At 39.2% G+C, this 22798-nt stretch overlaps 2 protein-coding genes across 6 annotated transcripts in view; one reads left to right on the top strand and one right to left on the bottom strand.

The window, feature by feature from the left end:
- Nucleotides 1-993: 993 nt before the first annotated feature.
- YTHDF1 (YTH N6-methyladenosine RNA binding protein F1) lies at nt 994-22543 on the bottom strand. 2 transcript variants are annotated; one of them, XM_084645786.1, is made up of 5 exons: nt 22095-22543; nt 21715-21739; nt 20029-20108; nt 11434-12960; nt 994-2457 (listed from the first exon to the last, which is right to left on the bottom strand). In XM_084645786.1, exons 1-5 carry the CDS (start codon nt 22119-22121, stop codon nt 2431-2433), a joined length of 1686 nt encoding a protein of 561 aa, XP_084501912.1. In that variant the 5' UTR covers nt 22122-22543; the 3' UTR covers nt 994-2430. The 2 variants fall into 2 exon arrangements, with proteins under 2 accessions (XP_084501912.1, XP_084501913.1); XM_084645787.1 differs by lacking the exons at nt 20029-20108; nt 21715-21739; nt 22095-22543 and adding an exon at nt 15154-15270.
- Nucleotides 20306-22798, top strand: part of BIRC7 (baculoviral IAP repeat containing 7) — a 31098-nt gene continuing 28605 nt past the window's right edge. For all 4 annotated transcript variants that reach the window (XM_084645793.1, XM_084645792.1, XM_084645791.1 and 1 more), the window contains exon 1: nt 20306-20363. The gene's annotated coding sequence lies outside the window, so the exon portion shown is untranslated. The remainder of the gene's footprint in view (nt 20364-22798) is intronic.

The raw sequence follows: 22798 nt of genomic DNA, 5'->3' as shown, positions 1-22798 counted from the left end.
TATTATAGCAGCTTAGGTGGTATTTCTGTGATACCCACAAAAGGGACAGTAGGCTGAGACACACAGACTAGCTCAGAGATAGGGATAGCTCAGTGCTTTGAGCATTAGCCTGCTAAATCCAGGGTTGTGAGTTCAATCCTTGAGGGGTCCATTTTGGAATCTGGGGCAAGAATTGGGGATTGGTCCTGCTTTGCACAGGGGGTTGGACTAGATGACCTCCTGAGGTCCCTTCCAACCCTGATATTCTAGGATTCTATTCCTAGAGACTAAACCTTTTCTAGGTTAGCAGCAGCAGCACCAAAGAAGGGATACCTACATATTTTTGGTGGGAAACTAAGAATGCGTGCTGCCAGTGTCAGCCTGCTCTGCGGGGACTAAAGAGAACTGCATTTCTTTTGGCTGTGGAATTCTTGGCTGCATGAGCCCAACTGATGGAAAAGAGAGAGCCAGACTTGTGCTGTATCAGGATGTCAACAGGGCTTGAGGAACGGACTTTGAAGAAAAAGGCAGCTTTTTAAAATTCACCAGGTTAAATCCTAGAACATAGGGAGCAATGCAACACTGCCAAAAGCCATAAGGTTACATAAAAGAGTTTTACTTGGTTTATTCCTAATTTTGAAAGTTCTTTCCTCAGCACACTGATCCAGATTTGTAATATCCTTGTATGGATGGTGAATCCTGAAGATCAGCTTTCAATTCCTTATTAAGCTTCTCGGCCATACAAGCAGAATAGAAAGTATAACAGTTGGCAGTTATAAATGCACAAGAACCCCACCGAGGAAACAATACTGCAAGTAGCTTAGACATATTCTTAAGACGATTTCCAAGAAAGATCCCTGCCAGAGAGAATGTGTGTTGACCAACGCAGATGTTTGCAATTTTATCAGCGTACTAACTACACTAATTGGTCTTGTGCCTCATGAGTTTGTGTTACGTGGCTACAATACATGCAGGTCTTTGAGTGTAGGGAAAAAAATGAAAATGACATCATACTTGCTAAATATGTATTGTTTATTAAGGCTTGTATTCTCCTAGAGGAAAAAAGTTAATCTGATGCTGTCCATGAGTCCTTACAGGCAGTGACAGTCCAGAGACAAAGTTATACGTTCTAAATACAAGTCTAAATGATACAGCTTAAACTTTATTTAAATCAGAGGTCCTTTTGGAGTAAATAGTTTTCAGAAGACGATATTTGCTTTCTAATATAGTAAAAGATCCTCTACAATAAACACGTGCAGATTCAGTGTGCTAGAGCAACAGGCATGAGCACAATTTTCATGCTTAATTGAAACTCCAGTTGGTGACGAGTTCTTCAACGGTTCCCTTATTCCACAAAAACATGACAGCAAATTCAGTTTCTTAAAACATTTTTTTTACTCATCCAACAGAAAAAAAATTAGACATACACAGTCAATTTTAAACATCTGAGGCATAATCCATCATATTGTCCATACTATTAGTTTCTACATTAAAGCTCAGCATTATTGGTATAAAAACTTTAAATGGCATTGGGATCTGGGGGGGAAAAGAAAGGGAAAGATTAAAAATGATCTGCAATTAACTAATAACACCTGAAAGCTGAAACAGGTTTCAACACATTGTCCAAAAACCCTGCAATGTTGATAGCATTTACATTATTATTTATTAAGCTACAAAAACAATAAAGCAGAATTATGGCTGAGAGAAAGCATCTCACTAACTCTCTGCAGGATATGGGTATAACAAATACACACTGAAGCACTGGTTAACAGAATGTGAAAGGGAAATATTTTCAGAGTGAAAATTTCACTGACAGAATTTGTTTTTCTTTGAGATAGAAAAAATCAAAGTGGCATGTTAGCATTTTTAAAAGTATAATTTTACAATTAAAAAGTGATCTTAACTTGAATTTTTTACTTCAATATTCTGAATGCAGTATTTCTCTTAAACAACATTCTTAAAGTGACAAAACTCAATGGTTTCTTATGATTGCCATGAACAAACAGGGTTTGGGGTGAAGAGGAGAGAAATTCTGCCATATACAAAATTATGATGAATATCAATCAGAACAGGAACATAATTTGTGCCAAAATAGAGTCTTTGGGAAACACTGACATTTTTAGAATGCTCATTTATAGTTCCATATTAGGTCAGTATAATTGTTTACTACCTTAAAAAATAAAAACAGATACACCTTTATTAATGGATTCTATAGCATTTTACATAGAAAAGATACAAATTAATGCAGATCCACCTGGGCAAAAAACAAACTACAATGTACTTAAAGAGGCAACAACTTAATTCCCCCTGCACAAGAAGATATATTGGAGCTGAAAGCTTTAGTTTGTCCTGATGCCAGGATATAGCACCAGAATACATTTTAAGATTTGTTTTTCATAGTCGAATTTAATATCAGTTCTATTATATATAGCAAATTGTGTACATTTATTCTTATTGTTTGTTTCGATTCTGCCGTTCCTGTAAAAAGAAAAAACAAAGTTTTAAAAGAGTCAGGAAAAAAACCCAGATATTTAACAACATGAACAAACTTTTAGTGACAACAGCTAAGAAAGGTGGGAGGTTTTTTGATAAATGCAATTACTCGTGCAGCCCACAATTATGTCTTACATGTAATTTTAAAATTACAACAGCAATTATTTATCATATATAGTATATATTTGACACATACAAGAATACAGGAATCAAATGAACACATGAAATTTTAAATGGAGTTGCTGAATGAGTGCAGAGCAAGTGTACATGCAGCTAGACCAGTCACTCAGGCCCCAAAATGGTAACAGGTGAGGGCTACAGCAGAGAATGTAAGTTTGGAAAACTAAAATTAATAACTGAAGACAGATCTTGAATATTTTGATCTCTAGCAACAGCAGCTGGATTGGTACAAAGGTAGGAACAGACTGAAGGGATCCACAGAACAAGTGAAAAATTTTCAGAAGTGCCCTTCTGTTAGGACCTTAGGTCTCACTGAAAGGTGACAGAACTTCCGCTCTGAAGTGCATGTCACTTTTGAAACTTGCCCCAAACCTTTTCTTCCTCTGCTACCTTATTACTCTTCTTGGAAGACATTCTGGGAGACTTCAAGAGTCTGATAGAGAAAGTGTTGCTGAATGAAGCAAGCAAGACTTGTAAGACGCTATGATGCTGAATGAAGTAGAAGCCAGGGACTCACTGAAGTCTCACTGAGCTTCAGATAACCTCCACCAATGGGAAAGAGCAAGGGATGTTAAAGGAAAACCCCAGACAGGGCTCAACTTTGGAAAGGGCAGTCTACTTAATTTGTGCCCCAAATGCAGTAAGTGTGGAGAGAAAGAGTCTCAACAAGTCTGCAAGAATGTCTCCCAGTGAGCAAGAGAAGCAGCTGTGCTCTCCACTCTTCAGTCGAGGTAGTGAACAAGGGATCATGCAGGGCAGTTCAGGCAAAAACAGGGGAAATTGGTAAGCAAGAAAAAGAGAGGGACTGTTCAGTAACTGCCTCTGGAACAGAGAAATTGATAAGAATATCCCAGCAAAAGCTTATGGGGGTGCAAATACAGAGCTCCAGAGAGCAGAGCAGTGGATATCTACTATGGGAAGCCAAAAATACCATTTTACCTTCCCAAGAAGCTAGGAGTCTTAACGGCTAAACATTGCTAGTTTATGACTTTTTCCTTTAGTTTCCGAGTTAGTTGGGATTGTTATATTTTCCCTGTTTTTAAAAACTCAGAAAAATTGTAGTGACATATTTTAACCTTTTTTTCGTGGACTGGTGTCATTTTCTACTTTGTTTTCATCTAAGATACAAGGCAGGTTTAAAATGTTAAGAGCTATTAATATTAGGAGCACATCTTCATAACTTTCCCCCCCGAACCCATTAATATTCCTTAAAGCAAATAATTTGCATAATGTAAAATACAAGGCATTAAGAACCATAGTTTAATAAGACTTTACATTTTATTTGAGTGACTATTGATATGGCACTGTTTCAATAGCCCAACCACCATGTCCAACCAGTGGCCTAGAAGTTAAAAAGTCCTATTGGATACACTAATTGAGTTTAGCAGCATCTATGATCAGCATTTATGTTAGCTACAAACAGACATGAAAGATGGAGTTCCCAAGCAGGGTGCAGAGACTGTTTTTTTTTATTTTTACTTTTTAAAAATTAGATCCTTCCATTTCAAAATAAGCTTAAAATGAATGCAAGTAACCTTAGCATAAATTACTCAGACTAATTACCTCAAATCACACTTTTCAATTTAAAGCCTTTTCACATAGATCCCATCCACATCTTCTCCAAACAGGGTGGTAAAGGGCTATCTACACAGAGCTTCCTACCATTTTGAACTATTCTAATTTTAAACTTGTGACAACTAGAGAGAAAGAAACCAAACTGCATTTGTAACTGGGTTAACACATGTTTTAGTTTTCAGGCTACAACGTGCTTCTGAACAAGATCTGAACATTTATGATGATTATTTTTTGCGGAAAATACAAATACAACAAACTGATCAGGACTAAATTAAATGAAAATTCAAGTAGTCTGCAGGATTTGTAAAGTGTGTGTAATTTTTTTTTTTTTAAGACTAGAACAGTGTAGAGGGAAGGTTCTCATTGGTTGGCTGAATTATCAATTGCCAATGAAGTGATGTTTGTTTCTTAATTATAAGAGTAGTAACCAAAGTGATATGTTCTTAATCAAGGGGCTCAGACCTGGGGCTAGCATTATTGGCATAACTATATATTGTTATTAAGTTTTCCAACCTATATTTGAACTGCTTAAGTCAAGAGAGTGGTTTTAAGTTCCAATCTTTTGATGGCAGATGCCCTTCTCCACTCCACTGTTCTGATATTTACTACCATGTCTCCAATCTATTCTCTCTCTTCTAAGAAAAGGGAACAAAATAAATTAGGTTTCTTGTTTTGGTCACCTGCTGGCTTCCCACACAAGGTGAATAAAAATAAAACTGGATAGTTAAAGTATTCTTTTTTTAAATAAACGTATTTAAAGTTTAAATTACGAGACCCTATATTAAAGGCCTACATTTACTGTAGTTTATTAAAATAATTTCAATTACAAAAAACATTCAAGTAGTACGTGTTTACTAATGCCAAAGTTTTTAAATAAAGTCAAACCATTGAACTGGAAGCCACAAGCTGAGCACCTGGAACCAGAGTTTCTTGAAGTGCTAAACCAGCTTTTGACAATGGCAGTCTCATCTGGAGGTGCAGAGAAAGTATTTTCTTCATTTGTTTTTAAACTAGATCAATTCAATGACTAGCTCATTCAAAGTTGAGAAACTGACTGGGAGCTGAAAAAGCAGAGATGCAAGAGGATGAGATCTATTAGTTCTAAAATCTTGACTGACATGGTGACCAGAAACTGCAGATATTCCTTCCTTTGTGTACTACATTTGTTTTAAATGCAAAACACGCTGATAAACTTTTTTCTTAGATTTCCATCACATTTAAGGTAGTTTAATAAAAACAATTTGGAATTAAAAATGCACAAATACATTTCCCACCCAAATGTATCTTGACATAAATAATGAGTAAAATACTAATTATCTATTAAATAAGAAATGGTGTCATTCACCATTTTCTAACAAATGTAAAAGTTAGGAATCTGAACAAACATATGCTAAACTACATAACTGTTTACATAAATGTATAGAAGTGTATTCTCCTCCTTAACAGAAAGTAGTACCAAATATAGTGTAAAGGACATATTTAATTGCAAATCTACATGTTTTAATGATTACCAACTAATGAGAATAACTTAAAGAGTACAAATGCACAACAGAATTAAAACATCAGGGGGTAGTCTATTTAAATCAAAGCTTTCTGTTTGTTGATTTGAATAACTAAAATTGGTTATTTTAAAATCAGTGCATCCCACTCCCACATCCCTGTTTCCTTCAAAAAGCTACAAGCTCCTTAAGGCATCCATTGGTGGTTTAGCAGGATGAGGCTGCCTACGTTCTTGATGTCAAGTACCACAGGAGCAGACAATGGGCTACTCCTTGAGCTTCCAGCCCTATACTTCAAAGCAGAGAAGGATGACAGATGGTTTTCAAAGAGCCATTTTAGGTTTTGCCAGTAGTCAAAAGGTGATGTGAAACAGGGCCAATCTGTTGTGTATATTTCCCTGCCCCCACTGCTCCTTTCCTGTCCCCTGAACTAATCCGGAGCCTTCTTTTAGGAAGCGGGACTGTAGCCCAGGTTGAGGCACACTGATGTGTCACATCTTATGCAACGCATCTCTCAGTGAACCATGCTGCTAGTTACAAGTTCTCACAAGTCTATTGTTCTTTTGCCTGACTGAAAATGTGAAAAATGTGAAGGTGACTTATTAATGAAAGCAGAGAAGCTGAGAGAGAGAAAAGTTCCTCAGCTGCATAATTTGGGGGTAAAAGGACAACTATCTTCCCAGCTAGACACAGTGAAAATTGCAGAAAGGGATGAAGAAAAGGCCTCCAATTCCATACAAGAACTAGATATAGTTTTGCACTTATTTTTCCCAGGCAGAACTGTCAACCCTTCTACCAAGCCAGGATCAGTGGGATTATTAATCATTATTAATAATCAGGACCAACCAAGAATAGGCCCCATTGTGCTCAGGACTGGCCAAATAGAGCAGCAGACACTTTCTGCACTGAAGACTTTATAATCTAAATCAGTGGTTCTCAACCAGGGGTCCTGGGCCTGCTGGGGGGCTGCAAACAGATTTCAGGGGGTCAGCCAAGCACAGCTGGCATTAGACTCACTAGGGCCCAGGGCAGAAAGCTGAAGCCCTGCCACATTGGACTGCAGCCAGGCCCTTGAGTCTACCATGAGGGGCTGAAGCCAAAGCCTGAGCAACTTAGCTTCACGGTGTCTCCTCTGTGGCATGGAGCCCCAGGCAGTTGCTCTCCTTGCTCCCCGCAACACCAGCCCTGGAGTTTTTATAGCATGCTGGCGGGCCCCAGAAAGAAAAAGGTTGAGAACCTTGTCTAAATAGACAATGCAGACACAAGGTGGGGGAAGGGGTATAACTCACAAGCAGAGTGAAGAAATAAGATGGCAGCAAACAGCATGTTAGTTTCACTATTTTTTGTTTTTGGGATAAGCTTAGTTAGGTGGGGACAGGCTGAATGAAAACACAAGTGAAGGGAGTGGGGCAGGAGTGGAATGAAGTTGAGATGAAAGGACAGAAAAAGGACAGAGTTGGAACCAACAGACAATAAAAGAGAGCCCATTAAATCTTAATTGGCATTCCTCCTCCTTACCACTAAAAACAAAACAAAAAGCCTCTACAACAGCATAATTAAAATCAAGAAATGTAATGTTATAAACACTGGTCTTAAGAATGCAACTGTAATGATCTGCATTTGGGGATGGGGGAGAGCAGGATGCACTCCAAGGCTATGCACCCTCCATCCTGAAAATCTCCATACCAGTGAGCCTTCCAACAAGAAATGGGACATGCAGCTCCCCCAGAGCCTGTCATTGTTGCTCCTTCAGTAAATCCAACAAGTCCAGACCAGGATTTGGAAGACGTTAACTGGCACATGTTAACACCCTATTGTAGACAACTCAGTGTGCCTTTCACTTGTTACCAGTTAAACATATGTTAAAGTCACACTAACCGGTCTACACTAGGCTGTTATCACATGCCAGGTAACATCTACTAAATCCTAGCCTAGATAAGGCCAAAGTGGGCACCTGGGAAACTAAGACACACACAATAACCGTGCCTTCTTGGGAGTGTAATGCACATCCTCTGCTGCACACTTCAGACCTTCTCCTTCTGAAGTATGAGAGCCCCTGAACTCAGATCCACAAGATACTGGCATACTATATAGTTACTAGACTGCCAAGCCAGCTAGGATCATCAATGTAAGATGATATCTGTAAAGGGAGATCAAAATTTTGACCTCCTAGAACATAAATGCCCCTCCAACCTCTGCCCCAAATTTGTTCCAAACAAAATACATCCAAAAAAAAACCATAATACACAACAAGTTTGTTTTGTTTGCTAATGTCACATCAAGCTTTTTTATTTCAAAGGAAGATTTTGTAGTTTAAAGTAATCTTATTTACTGGGGATGATTCATGAACTATTAATGCCTCCTGGTAAGTTTACCAAATCTTCTATTTAGAGAAATTTGCCCACATGTTATGAAGTTTTAATCTTTTTAATTTTTAAGTGCACAATCTTGCATCATATGGGGTGAAATTAGCACCCTCTCTTGGCACAAAAAACAGAGTAAACTAGCTTTCAACAGAAAATGCAGAGGTGGCAAGCAGGAGAGAATCCATGTCCAACCTTCCCTGGCTATTCTGTTATACAGGGTGGAATAGCAGCCAACACCCCTCTACTGTATGGAGTGTTTTAGGCTACTGGAGCTGCACTAGTACAATTCTATTATTCCCTCTCATCTTGCCTTAGCAGCATACAGGGCTATAAGTGTGATTACATCTTTCCTTCATCCACAGAGGGCAATGCAGATCTTAAGTGATGCAGAGGACCCTGGATGAATCTTCTGCACTTCGATAAATGTTACCCAACTAGATTATGCTACGGAGCTACACAGTCCTCATCTGAGGTCATAATCCTCATCTGAGGTCATAATCCTCATCTGACATGTTATAGTTTCCACAAAAGTAAGATATAGTATGACAACATTCGATTGACTTTAGTTGGAGAATAAGTGGCAAGGGAGTGATTAACTCCTAAGGAACATGTTCTGCACATGCCCTCTGTGATTAAACTCTTAAAAGCAGCACTGCTCATATTCGTAGGCAAAACTGTCTAAAAGGGATTCTTAATATTTCTTAAGGTATCAGTGTCTTTATTACATAAAATTGATTTTCTCAACAAAATGGGAAAAATACATCTTTGAATAGTATAAGATTTTAAAAAGCCATCTTTATGTAATTATAATATAACACATTTCTAAACAAATTATTTGACCGCTAAACCAAATAAGATGAATAGAAGGATACAGCAATCTGAAAACTCTTTACAGTTAAGTCTTACATACACATATGTATTAACTTTAACTGGCAAAAGATTCCTGTATATAATATTTACTTTTTAATGGAAGATCTGTTTAAGACAGAGTTATCAAGTATGTTAAATTTCAATAACAGGTGCTTTTCAACTATAAGAAAAAAGTTTGACTCTTCATATGCCTTAGAAGGAAACTCTTACAGCAAGCTACTGCACTGCCAAAATTTGTTTACACCTAAGTTAAAAATAGATGCTTTCCTCTCAGAATATAATTTACATTGACTGCCACAGTCTGAATATTATTTATTTTCATTCTATTATCCATCATCTTTCTCAGCCTATTCCTATTGTTTATACACAGCTCAGTTTTGAAAACTATTCAGATATACGAAATAATACCTTCAGAAAATATAATCATAATTAAACTGAATCCCAATGTTCCCTCAATATTAAGTGAAGCAGAAAACATGCATTAATTGTTGAGAAATTGATCCTGTTAGAAAGTAGTACCCCGGACAGGCACATTTTATTTATGTATTTAATTTTAAATAGAAGCAGAAAATGAAAGTCCACACTAAAGTAATACAGAGGTGGGGTCAGCCCAATGGTCTGGTGCCAGTATACTGAGCTACTATAAAAGAGAGCTAAATTCAGGTGATAGCATATGATCCCATTCATAAAGCTAGCAAGGATCAACACAGGATTAAATGTTTTCTCTTGAACTGAGAAGAAGAGGCCTGAAATCACTTTCAGTGATTGACACAACAGGCACTCCAGGTAGAGGTGGTCAGTTTTTGTTGTTGTTAAATCTTAGCATTATCATGGAGAGGCTAAGTGATTTGCCTTAGCCATCTCACATCTCATCTGTGGTAAAGGAACACAATGCAGACCTCCCAACTCCTAGCCCAGTGTTCTGTCCCACTGTTTCAAACTGCTCCTTTGCAAGGCTGTGGTTGGGGAAAAGTGAGAAGAAACAATTCTCAGCAGGCAGAAAGTTTGCAGGGATGTGGATAAAACTTTTGCTCTAAAAATCCCACAGAGGACATAAAAAGCAAATTCAGAGAACTGAAGGTCTTCTCCATCAAGCCTAATTACTATTGGCATGAAATTTGCACGTGTATATATTGTAAGATGGCTAGACTGAAAAAAGGGTACTAAAAATTGAATGAAAGCCTTAAATCTGAATTTCCCTGAATTTGTAAGGGGAGGTCCTAACCAAACAGTATAAAGCATGGTGCTTCCTGCAGCTCCCATTGTCCAGGAATGGCGAACCGTGGCCACTGGGAGCTGCGGGCAGCAGTGCCTGAAGACAGGCAACGTAAACAAACTGTTTTGCGGTCCGGCAGCACATTACCCTGATGGGACGCAGGATGCCCACCACTGGTTTAGAGCAATTTGAAGGGTGATAAAGGGAAAGCCCCATATAACTGCAACTTCCATTTTACTTCAGGACACCGCATCTAAGTCTGTGCTTAAAAAATGTTTTGAAGCGCATGTAAATGCACTAAGCTGAATTGGCAGACTTCCGAGGAACTGTAGAAAAAACTATACACTGAAACACTAACATCAGTATCAAACCATTGTAAGTGTCAGCTAGCCACTACATTCTAACAGCTCCTATTTAGTCAGCACACAGTGTATACAGAGAGTCACTGATGTTAGATATTTGGGTCCCATTCTTGGCCTGGGTGAGCTGCCTCAAGTCCTATGCCAAGTGCAAGGGTAGCTTTTCATAATCACGCTTTCATATAAAAATAGACTAGTTACTGTGGAACTCTTTGTCTGGAGGTTCCCCATCTCCCACACCCTACTCTAAAAATTCCAGTGATTTTTAGTGTTAGAAGGTGTTAAGACAGTCCTGAGGACTCAAAATCCTTCATTTATCCACAGAATAGATGTAACAAACAGCGGCAGCAATACAAGCCTCCTCACACTGTAATTTTCCTCAACTCTTGTTCTGGAGAAGCCAGCTAATTGGATGAGAATAGTTCAGTGACTATTCAAACCTTGGCCTCACTGCTAAAGATACAACCAAAGGTGCCAGTTTTGACAGAATATTTGACTAGAACTGGATTGATACTTACTGATTCACAGAAGCCAATGACCTATTACATGGCATCCCCTGACCTGGGCCAACTTTTTCATAGGCTCTGTAGCCCATTAACAATCCCAAAATAAAATTTCAACCTCTAGTAGAATTGGGCATAACATACTTCACTTGTATATTTAACTTTTGGCTTAAAAACAAACCAACTTTACCTCAGACTATGAAAACCACAAAGAAAACTGAAGCACAGGGTTTTGTTTTAGTATTAAAACACACTTAGGACAACCATGTTTGAACACATTACAAATATTTTATAATCTCTACTTAGCCTCCCCCCGCCACACTCCCCCACGGCAGCATTCACATTTTTCCAAGTATGTCTTTTTAATTTTTTTTTCTAAAAAAGCAAGTTTACCTTCCGCACCACCTCCTCCTCTTCTTGGCGCTTTTCATAATGGGAAAAGTCATCAAAGATGGAGGTTGTGTGCTTGTAAGTAGCAATAATTTTAAGCACTTGTTTTGCTTTTTCTAAGGGCACCTCCTGTGTGTCACGGGAGTTTGTAACTGGTTTGTTGTCATTGTTCTCCAGCCTGATGTGTCGGAGCTGGTTGTTGGGCACATCCTTCACAAAGATCCATTTGACATCAAATTTCCCCTTCCATTTGTCCTGAGACCAGACGCCAGCACTAGTGCCATAGTCCACAGGTGATTTCATTTCTGCTACTCCACAGAAATGTCCACTACCATTAACACTGAATAGTAAGTAGACTGGGCCCTTACTATTCATGGATCGGAAAGCGCTGTCCAAGCGTTTGTTGCCATGTTCTGTGCTACACCAAATAGAATATTTAATGGAACGATGAATATCATCCTCAGAATAGCTCTTTATTATGAACACACGTCCATTTTTAAGATTCCATTCAAAATCTTTCGGGTTATAGCTATGAGCAGCTTTCAGTTTTTCAAGAACGGGATGGGATTCACCACTTGGGACAGAGTTAGGCTGGGTACTGCCAGTTGAGTTGCTATCATTACCAGTTCCTCCACTTTGGCCAAAAGCTGCATTTCTGTTGCGGGGAGCCACCCAGCGGTTTTGGGGTGGCTGCTGAGGACTTTGATACTGCGGCTGGGTCAATGGAGGAGGTTGAGCTGGAATAGGCTGAACCATTTGTTGCTGTGGCTGTGGGACAGACTGAGGAGATGGGATTTGCTGGGGAGCAGGAACTTTTGCCACAGGACCCTTATTATCCCAAGTACCTATGTCCATATTATGTTTTATAGGTGGTGGAGGCAAAGCTCCTCCAATTACAGGCCCACTTTTTGTTTTCATTTTCGGCTGTGGTTTTGCAGGCTTGCTGGCAATAGCAGCCCAAGAGGTTGGTTTAGATACTGGCAAGTTTACACTGGATCCACCATTACCAGAGAGAGCACCCGTCATTCCGGCGCTGTTAACAACAGAACCTACTGTTTTCACAGCAGAAGTTGTTACATCTCCACCAATCTTAAGTCCAACCATTCCTTGTTCAATACTATTCATTCCAGGTGCTTTATTCAAAGTATCATTATGAAATCCTGTTTGTCCATCCACAATAGTACCACCCAGTGAGCTAGGTGGGTAGCTGTAACTGCTCCCATAAGCTGAACTTTGAGTCTGCTGTCCTTGGGACCCACTTGTTCCCCAAGCTGAGAAAGCAGGATTTTCAGGGAAAAAATTAAATCTGTGTTGGTAGATGTTGTTTCCCAGACCCCCAGGCTGTCCAAAAACAGCATCATGCATAAAATGATGGTCTCCATTACTGAGCTGTCCATAGGTGGTGAGGTATGGGATAGGAGGATCTCCTCCAGTAGACCACGGTGCTTCACTGAGAGAATAGGGAAACCCAATAGATGGTGGATAATAACTGGACAAATAGGGATCAGTCATTGATGGATAGCTATTATTCTGTTAAAGAAAAGAAAAAGTAATTTCAGAGGTATGCACTTTTTCCATAAATGACAACATTTGCATACTACTAAATAGAAAAGATGATAAGTAGTAACTATTGTTTCAAACTCCAAGTTACACAACTTATTATTCCATGGACTGTTTAGTCTAAATTAATGTCATTGCATCTTGTATATTCCTATACCAGAGATACATTCTCCTCCACTTCCTGTAGAGTTTTAAACAGTGACCACCACTCTCAGATGAATGCTAGTTGACCCCATTACCTCAAACTCACTTTTACTACACTGCAGATAATTCATTTTAGTCATGAAAATTCGTGACTTGTAATTGAGAAATATATTTGTTCTGAGTATACTACCAAATACTTTCATATTGTACTAAATGTTTAACATAGTGTTTAATCAACAGTATGCAACGATCATAGAAAAATAATTTAAAAAATGCAGCAAGACCAAGTCTCAGAAATTAATAGGATCTAGAAATTGTACAAGATTGAAGATAATTCTATTTCAATATTAAGATTTACACAATAGTTTGTACTAACATAACATTCTGAAAAATACACAGTCAGTGATTTTAACTCCAAAATCAAAAGAAAGATGAACAGATGAGCAGGTTTTGCTGCATAACACATCCAAGAAATAATGTATGTGATTTGTTTTATATAGTTCTTACATTACATAGCCTTTAAGTCTATGAAGTTACACAAAAATGTAGTACATACTACCAAATGAAAACAGCATAAAATATTTTATAGAATGTGAAAAATTGCTCTGCATATGTTGCATGATGTGCAGCCTTCATTCTTTTCAGAATATTTTTTTAATGTACAACTTAAGAAATATTAAGTTTATGGAGGGAAGTGCTAGAAAATAGAACACTGTCCTTATACTGTGCACTATATGCATGATGTAGATTCATTACTATGTTAGTGACAAATTAAAAACGTATTTCACCTTTTGCAATTATGTGCAGTACCTAAAGCTCCAAATTTGTTTTGGAAAAAGGAAGATGTGACTAGCATTTGTGACTGCATTGGAGTCACAACGGCAGTGTTACTGGCTGAATGCCAGACCCACAGAGGGGGAGAATAAATTGTTTGGCTTGACACAATTTGACTGTGGTTTGTATTATAATTTTAAATAGTGAGTGATGAGTATTTGGGGCTGTATGTAGAGGATATTAAAGTAACTGAAATTTGGAGTGTAAAGACAAATGCTTGACTTCAAAATATGACAATATTCAAGCTTGACTGTAAATGACACTGAATATATTGGCATGAGCATTTAAAAAATGCATAGGATATATGTAACTCCTGAGGAAGTTACAAAATGAGAGTAGATTTAAAAAAATAGGTGTGTACTGGGGAAAAAAATAGTTCTGGAAAATCCCTTCTTGACCCCTATATGGGAACTGGAAAGAGAAAGTCCTGAGTCAGAGTGGTTATTTATAATATTGAAAATCAACTATTTATATCTGTAAAAGCATCAAGTAATAAGATTTTTCCATCCACCCTTGTTGTGCTGCACAACTAACTACAGAGACTAGAGCCAATGAGGCTCCACGGGGGCATAGGTGTCTGCTCCAAGCACAGCTGCAGAACATTTAGTTAGAATACAATTTAAGTGACAACTCAGCATATAGTTTCCACAATCCTCACAGCAGGCTGATTAGTTAACATGGAGATTGTAGACCAAGCAGGTATAGAGAACATTAGAGATGTTAGGAAACTGGTACAGTAGATTAATACCTCCGATTTTTCAGAGTCACCTCACTAATTCCTTTTCCTGATTGCCAAATATTATAGAAAGATCTTCTGGCAGAAGTCTATACAGAAGAAATTTTAAGTACAGTGATTTTATTTTGTTAAGGTGAAGAATATAATAAAAAGCTGGTTACAATCTTTACCATGGAGTTGCTACCATGGCTTCCTAATTCCTAACAGACAAGAAGTTTGGGAGTGTAATTTTTCTGTATTTGTAAACAAGAAGTAAAACATAAGTGAAGTGTTAACAGATGTAATGATTAGTCCACTGGACTTCTACCTCTGAAAACTTAGGTCAGAGAGCACATGGAGGTCATAAGCAACACTGAGTCAGATAAGATTGGGGGTTTGCTTAAATAAGTTCTGGTGTTGAGGCATTTCAGTTTACAGAGTTTATTGGTGTGCCAGGGATATAAACATACAGACACAAATTCTACATCTGACATATGCGTGTAAATCACTCAGGTTTTGTTCAAGACAGCCGCTGGTTACTCTTTTCCACCAAGGTCTCATTGCCCCATGCAGCAGTCCAGTTACAGAAGCTTGGAGCTCTTCCCGCCAGCTTTTCCCAAATCTGTATGACCATCTTTTAGAACCCTACGAAAAAAAAATCAACTGGCTTGTAGCAGCATGGAGATTTTGCCTTAAAGCTGCTCCAGGGACAAGCTCATCATGTGTGTCCCCTTCCCCCCACCTCTTAGCTGCTTTTTAGAATCAGGCATTCTAGTTTTCCCCTCTATTCTCTTACCAAGTGTTCAATTGACTCTTGGTTTCTTCCACTCCCTTCACTTCTCATCACATAATAATGCAGAAGTACAAATAAAGATTAAAAATTAAGATTAAGTCACTAGTAAAAATTACATAGAAACAAAGCTTAAAATTAACACTATTCAATATGATGAAAGTCTTATCTTGGCTCTTGTCCAAAAGTTGCCTGCCGTGGACCTACCTCTCCTGCAAATAAGTCTAGGCATGGGAACAGGCTATAGCATGTCCTAGCCACTTGGGTCTGAAAGTCAGTGATGGGGCTTCAACTGCAGCAAATTAAAAGTTAAGAAACAAAAGTAGAAGCAGCACTTAATAGAAACAATGTTTTTAAGGTCAGGCTTGACAAAGCCCTGGCTGGGATGATTTAATTGGGGATCGGTCCTGCTTTGAGCAGGGGGTTGGACTAGATGACCTCCTGAGGTCCCTTCCAACCCTGATATTCTATGATTCTATGAATGGGCAATGGAGGCCACACATCTTATTTAACAATATGCCAAGCAAAAAACTGCCAATGCAAAATGATGGCAAGAAAGAAGGCAGATCAGAGAAAGGTGAAGAGACAGTATGAGAAGGTAAGGTATTGGTTAAAACTCAAAGAAGAGAATCTTCTCCCTCCTTTCTCCTCCCCCTAGACAATGCATACAAAAACGTAAGGTCTCCAAATCAGGTACATTTTTCTGTACCTGATGCTTTACATACTGGAGACAAGAGAAACATTAGACTGTAAAATACTGTATTAGCATTTCTAGCCAAGGGGCTCAGCCAAGTTGTGCAGCAATTAGCATTCCCAGATGCCAAACAGAGCCATAGTTTATGAAGGTTAAGAACACTAATTTTTTTTTTAAACTTTTAGCAAAAAAATTATTTCCTTGAACCTTTAACCCTTAGCAAGTTGAGACAAACATCTGTTTAAAAAAAAAAATGAAAGAACATCACCCCGCAAAAAGGAAACCAAATCCAAGTTTGTTTCTGCAACCATACAAATACGTTAAGAAACTGATATTTCAGGAATTTCACAACATGCATTTTTTGGGGGTAGGGATGGGGGTGGGGAGGGGGGTTTGGATGAGCTTGGCTGATTTCATAAGGAAGCAGATTGCATATGCTACAGAGCAAAGGGCATGATTACTTGTTAAAATTGGCTTTCACAAGTAACCTAGTGTATTTGCTTCTGTTAATTCAATGTATGCCTTGAAAACACTAAGAAAATTACTTAGTGCCACAAAAGTAAGGACTGAGATTGATTCCTCTCCCCAAAAAGAATGAAGACACTCTTACGATAGGTATTTCTATGGCCTTTCACATTCACTACAAATTACCCTGAGCACAATATTATATGCTAGTAAATGGAAAGTAAAAAAAATTATTACACAAGATCAGAGAAGAAAGGATTGCTTCTCATTTGTCAATTCTATTTTGATAGACTGAGATTTTACAAGTATGTGTATTTTACATTTACACTAAAATTTAAGGTTAACATAAAAAAAATTAACCCCCCCACATAGTTGAAGTTGAACAGTTTTAAGTACTACACCTTCCTCTGAGTTCCCTTGTCAGTTTTTACAGTTTTATAACCAAAAAAGGCAAAATTTTCTTTTTCTTTTTTGAATTGCTCCAAAAACCAAATAAAAAGGGGAAACTGAGTATGCATTGGAAAGAGTAATGTCCACACATGGAGTGACATCAGATGCACAAAGCACAACTGAAAAGAAATGTCCTTCCTTCTGGTCTACTTCAGTTATAGCAAGCTTAGATGTTACAAGTAAACTGTCAAAAGTAAGCATCTGATGAAGTGGATTTTAGCCCACAAAAGTTTATGCCCAAATAAATTTGTTAGTCTCTAAGGTGCCACAAGTACACCTGATTTTTTTTGCTGATACAGACTAACACGGCTACCGCTCTGAAACCTGAAGTAAAAAGGAGTGGATAAATGTGACTTAAGATGACATTACCCCTTTAAAATGGCTCGAAGTCATTAAAACAGAGAGGTATGAAGAAAAGGAGGTATTTCTTAGGTGGACAAAAATGTCAATCTTAATGGCAGATGCTCCTATGCATTCAGTTTTTGAAATCTGATGGCTTTAGTTACTATAAGACACTAAGAATGGTTCAGTGCAAGACAAGTATAATGGTTAACATTTTTTCTAATTTATTCTAAGGAAAATCATGAGAATTAAAAAAAATGTGATGCACACAGAGTGAACTGTCACAAATAAGCAAGAAACAAATAGCAGCTACACCTTTCTTACTCATGATCAGACCATCGTAAGATTCTTGAAAGGAGACTGACAGATTCCAAGTTTGGAATCCTAACTATGGCTTGACAGAATAACGTAGTTGTCTTTACTAAGATTCCATTAGAAGCTTATTTTCTAGTTCTTCACCCATAACACCACTCTTTCTACACTCATTCTGAAACCTATGCAAAAATTTCTTACTAAAAAGACTAGTGCTGAATACCAAATCTGATTCAGTGAACGGAGTGATCTGTACAACTCATCCTTCCAGAGACTCCCTCCCACAACATCCCTAAGTATGGTGAAATCAACATCCTGAATCACCATGTAAAGAATTAATCCATAGAGTTCTAACACTAAGAGATACACTAAGCCTTTTTACTATTGAGAACATTCACTAAAAGACATAAAAACATTCAATTCTGGTTTTGTGTTTTCTGCAGTAGTGTTTCTTGTGCCTGGATTTGCAAAACCTCTTGGACAAAAGGAATAATACTCAGCATATGAAGACATTTTCTGAGACCCATTATTTTGTCTGACACTGACATCAATGTCTTATTTTACGCCACAATATCCTTGCTGTCTTCAAAAATGTAAGCACCAATAATACAAAAATGGAAGTGGTTTTTTTACCACCAACACTTCAAACTCTGTAGACTTAACTCTCATTCTTAGCTAATCTGCACCATCTCCACACACTCCGTGACAGCTTAGATCTTTTATAGCTCTAGCTAGAAGGGTCCTTGACCATAAGTGACTGAAATCAACAGGTGTTTTGTTCCAGAAATATGTATGTTCTCTGAGCCATCCTAACCAAATTCCTTGGACTGTCACCATCTAAGCACCCAGCGTGGAAAGTTTCCACATGAATCCAAGCAGAATAAAGAATTTCACCGGATATCTTAACAAAGCATTCAGTCTATTTTGTTTGGCTTTATGCCACAGAGTGTAAGAGAAACCCTGAAGGCAGTCTTTTAGTGAAGTAGTGATACATATATTTCAACATACTTATCCTTGACCTTTTTGAGTCCCTCCTTCAGTTCTCTTTGCTAACCCTTTGTGTTAATTGGAAACAGATTACATATCTGCAGATATTTTTCTTGGTTTATCACTTATGCCAGATCTTCTGGTTCCGGCTGGCTGTATATTTGGACTGGTTTCTTCATTTTTGTCTTAGAGTGCAATACAACAGCAATACCTACCAATAAAGGCCTAGTATATTTTAGCTAGCGTTCCCAGGCACTTGAAATTACAAGTACTACAATCTGATATTGTAGCTCAATTTTCACATGGAAGAACCACTATTCCAAATCTGACCCCCTATTTTACAAAGAAAAGTGTGCATAATTGCGTGGAGTCCTGTGACACAGAAGTGAAGATAGGAGAAAGCTAGTTTATTACATTTGTGGGCATTTAAATTTTTAAGCACCATTTTTTGGAGCTTGATTTACATTTCTTAAAATAAGCTTGTACATTAAATTATTGATGTGAGTAAAAAGTTAGTCTTTATTTACAGTGGAAAAAAGTTGGGAATTTACAAACACACCAAATTTTAGTTATTCAGGATTTTTAACAAAATTTAATTTATACTCTTGGCTTGAGTCACATATGAATGTATAATCTACACTATTTTTACGATGCCCTCAAGCAGCTCATCTTTTGTTAATCATCTCTAGATAATATGCCTCTGCAAAGAGGTAAGATTTGAGAACTTCAGTAACTCAGCCAGAGGTTATGGACCTACTGCAAGAATGGGTGGGTGAGGATCTGTGGCCTGTGATGTGCAGGAAGTCAGGTTAGATGATCATGATGGTGCCTTCTGGCCTGCAAGTCTATCAGTCCTCATCATAGCATCTTTAAGAGTTTCAAATTATGCTGTGGTCACTTATCACTTATTTCCACTTAGAGCACAAGGATTCAATCCACCAGTCCTACAGAAGCAGAACCCCAATGACACAGTAATGGGAGATTTGTCTATTAAAGAACTGAAAGTCGAGGGCCCTTGGTAGGCTGCCAGCTATGCCAGATTTTACAGGAATTGTGTCATTTGGTAAATGCCCAGCAGAAACTAGGATTTCTAACTAACTTAATTTCCACGTGACCAAACTAGATATAAATAATACCACCAGTATTCTGAGCTAAAATGATAATTTCATTACTCAGTAACACTTCAGGCACTATAGCTTTCTCTGATCCCCAAAGCATAAACAAGTCATATTGGTGTTTACTGTACAACCAACACTACCCCCAACATCCCTAAAAAAAGCCACCAAAATTAACAGATGCACCAACCTGATTTGACTGTCCAGAAAGGTAAGGTTCAAAATCGTTGTCATGAACTGTGTCCTTCTGATGCAATGAACCATTTTGTACTAAAACAAAAAGTTGCAACATATTATAACATTGCCTGACAATGTTACAGTAAAGAAACTCACTCTAGAGTAACTTCACAAAAATAAGTTAACTCCCTTCCTTCTTGTGGCATTGATAACCACCCAAGCAAAGCAAAGGAGTCAGATTTCACCAGAATGAGAACCTCCACATGCACTCTAAATGTCACTATTGCTTACAAAACTGATTTGAATGACAGTTACAGAGAGTCAGAGGAACCTGCAATTTTCGTAAAGGTATGTTTTTATACTTTCCCCATAAAATATCTTAAAACCAAATAGACATCTCTTGACATGAACTTGCGAGAAGAACTGGAAGTCATAGCAATATCTTTTGTAAAAGCTGAGCAGCCTCTTTAAAAAGTAATGTTAAATCATATCAGAGGTGGAACAGTAAAATACTGGCTGTTGAGTGTTTGACATCCTAATAATAATATTTATAAGCTTTAAATTCAAGCCTTGGTTTTCTTGTCTGTAAAAGGGAGATAAAACTTCACTAAATTGGAGATATTTGAGACTCAATTATTAATAATATTTGTAAATCACACTGAAATCCACAGCTGGAAGATGCTACATAAATTATTAAAGTCACTTCACTCTTAATTTCCATCATTTGTTTTGAAGCATAAGTCACATCGTATGCATTAAGCCTTTGGAAAGTAGTTCAAGAGGTTCACAGGAAGGCTAAACTAAAAATTTTGCTACAGGAAAAGAAATACGATGCTAAAAAATAAAACTAAAGTGGGGATTTCAAAGAGGTCTGCAAGTGTAAAATAATGTTAGGAAGAATTTTTAGAGAAAATGGATGCATAATAAGAAGGGTATATTTATAAACTGGGGGGAAAATATGAGCTTGTTGGGACTATAGCTATTTGAAACACACTGATAAAGTGAAATTCAAAGAACCTTAACACCGAAAAGATGTGCTTACGTAAATTGACGGGAGTATCCATTTCCTTTCTATTCTTAAACAGTTATGTATTTCGTAGCAGTCATAGTAACATACATAATATAGTTTATAAAGCAGGCCATTTACTTGAAAGACAACTTGCTTCTGAAGTTTCATTTGTGACAATGTGCTAGAGGCCACACAAAAGCATATCACATTATCAGAGAGAACTTTTTTTGCTTAAGACTGAAATTATTTAATGAAAAAACTTGTACCGATGTACCACTTGTCATAATCTATAAACTCTTATTTGCCAATACCAGTCCAGTAACAGAACAATAATTATATAGCAGAAAAACAAAGTAAGTTTGGGTACTTTTCAATCTGTCACTTAAATAAATGAATCTCCTAAACTGTATTTGTATCTCTATTTGTAACTGTAACAATTTCATTTTCTTAAAATGTTTTTATAATTAAACACTGAAAGCATGCTTAGTACTGTCCAACCTTACAAACACTGGCATCAGTGGCATGCAAAAACCCCTTAGGAACCAGGTTCCTTTTAAAAACCCCCACTTTGCTCTATATTTCACCATAGAGTTTAGATTAATACCTATTGGCTCACCCATCACTGCCTGACTGCTTCATCTACCTTCAGCAGTAACAACTTAAGTGGAAAAATCCCAGCATTCGCCTTACCTTTATTATCTTGTCCTTTCGGTCGCTGCGATGCCATGCACATGATTGCGAAGAGGAAAATAAAGACAGAGGAGAAAGTTAGTTTTGGAAAACGCTCTTGGCTCCCTGCAGACAGGGTTGTGGGGGAGAAATAACAAGGCCGGGGGGGGGGGGGAGTGTGGGAAGAGAAGGAGGGCTGACAGCTGTATTTATTATTAACGGCTGGATCACTGGAAATGGCCCCTGATCGGGCGAGGGAAGAGTTAAAGGGAGTGCCTAGGGCCCAAGGAAGGCGAGAGGGACCTCTCGGGGCAGGCACGCGCGGGGGGGGGGGGGCGGGGGTGGAAGGGAAGGAAAGGAGAAGCGCTCGGCCCCGGGCCCAGCTGGGCTTCCACACTTACCTGGGGGTCAACGCTGGTGGCCGACATCCTTCATGTACGGGGCCGCCGCGGTCAGCAGGGAGCTGGGGGAGGGCCCGGGCCCCTCCGCGCAGCGGGGAGGCGCACGGCGAGAACGCGGGGCCCCTCCTGGGCGCGGGGGAGGGGGGGGGGGAGGGAAGCGCCTGTCCGCTGGGCCTGCGAGCGGCGCTCCGGACGGGGCCCCGGGGGAGGGGCCGGGTCGGCCTGTGTATGTGGGGGGGGTCCCTCCTCAGGCTAGGCCCCCCCGGGGAAGAGGGAGGGACGGGGGGGGGGTCGGTCCGGTCGCTGCTCGTCCTACCGGCCCTTCTCCTCACATCCCCGCCCGCCCTCGCTCCGCGCCCCGCGGCCTGTCCCCCCGCGCTGGCCCCGAGCCGGGATGGAGCGAGAGACCCTCCAACTCCAATGGCGGCGGGGACCGGGCGGCGGTGACGTCAACGCCACAGCGCGCGCGGGGCACGCCGGGAAGACACGACGAGGCGGCCGGGGTGAGGGTGGGGGCAGGGAGGAGCCGAAGGGAAAGGCAAGCACCTGCCGCGCATGCGCGGTGCGGCTCTGCTGCCGGGTTGCTTCGCGCCGCGCCCCGCCCCCCCCCTCCCCCGGCTTGGGCTGCTCTGAGTGGGGAGCAGCAGGGCCTGTCCCCACCCCCCGGCTTTGCGGGAGCTTTACATGGGCTCTCCCCACCCCAG

This window comes from Lepidochelys olivacea (genome assembly GCF_965140295.1).
Source record: "Lepidochelys olivacea isolate rLepOli2 genome assembly, chromosome: 13".
Taxonomy (NCBI): domain Eukaryota; kingdom Metazoa; phylum Chordata; order Testudines; family Cheloniidae; genus Lepidochelys; species Lepidochelys olivacea.
Note: the sequence above shows the minus strand (reverse complement) of the source record. Positions and strands in the feature narration are given on the sequence as shown.

Excerpts from the sequence above, each read along its gene's own strand:
- YTHDF1 (XM_084645786.1), bottom strand. The coding sequence starts at position 22,121 with ATGTCGGCCACCAGCGTTGACCCCCAG. Across the intron at positions 20,109-21,714 it reads GAAAGGACAAGATAATAAAG|TACAAAATGGTTCATTGCAT; the intron begins GTAAGGCGAATG and ends TTTTTGTTTTAG. Across the intron at positions 2,458-11,433 it reads AGGAGGAGGTGGTGCGGAAG|GAACGGCAGAATCGAAACAA; the intron begins GTAAACTTGCTT and ends TTCTTTTTACAG.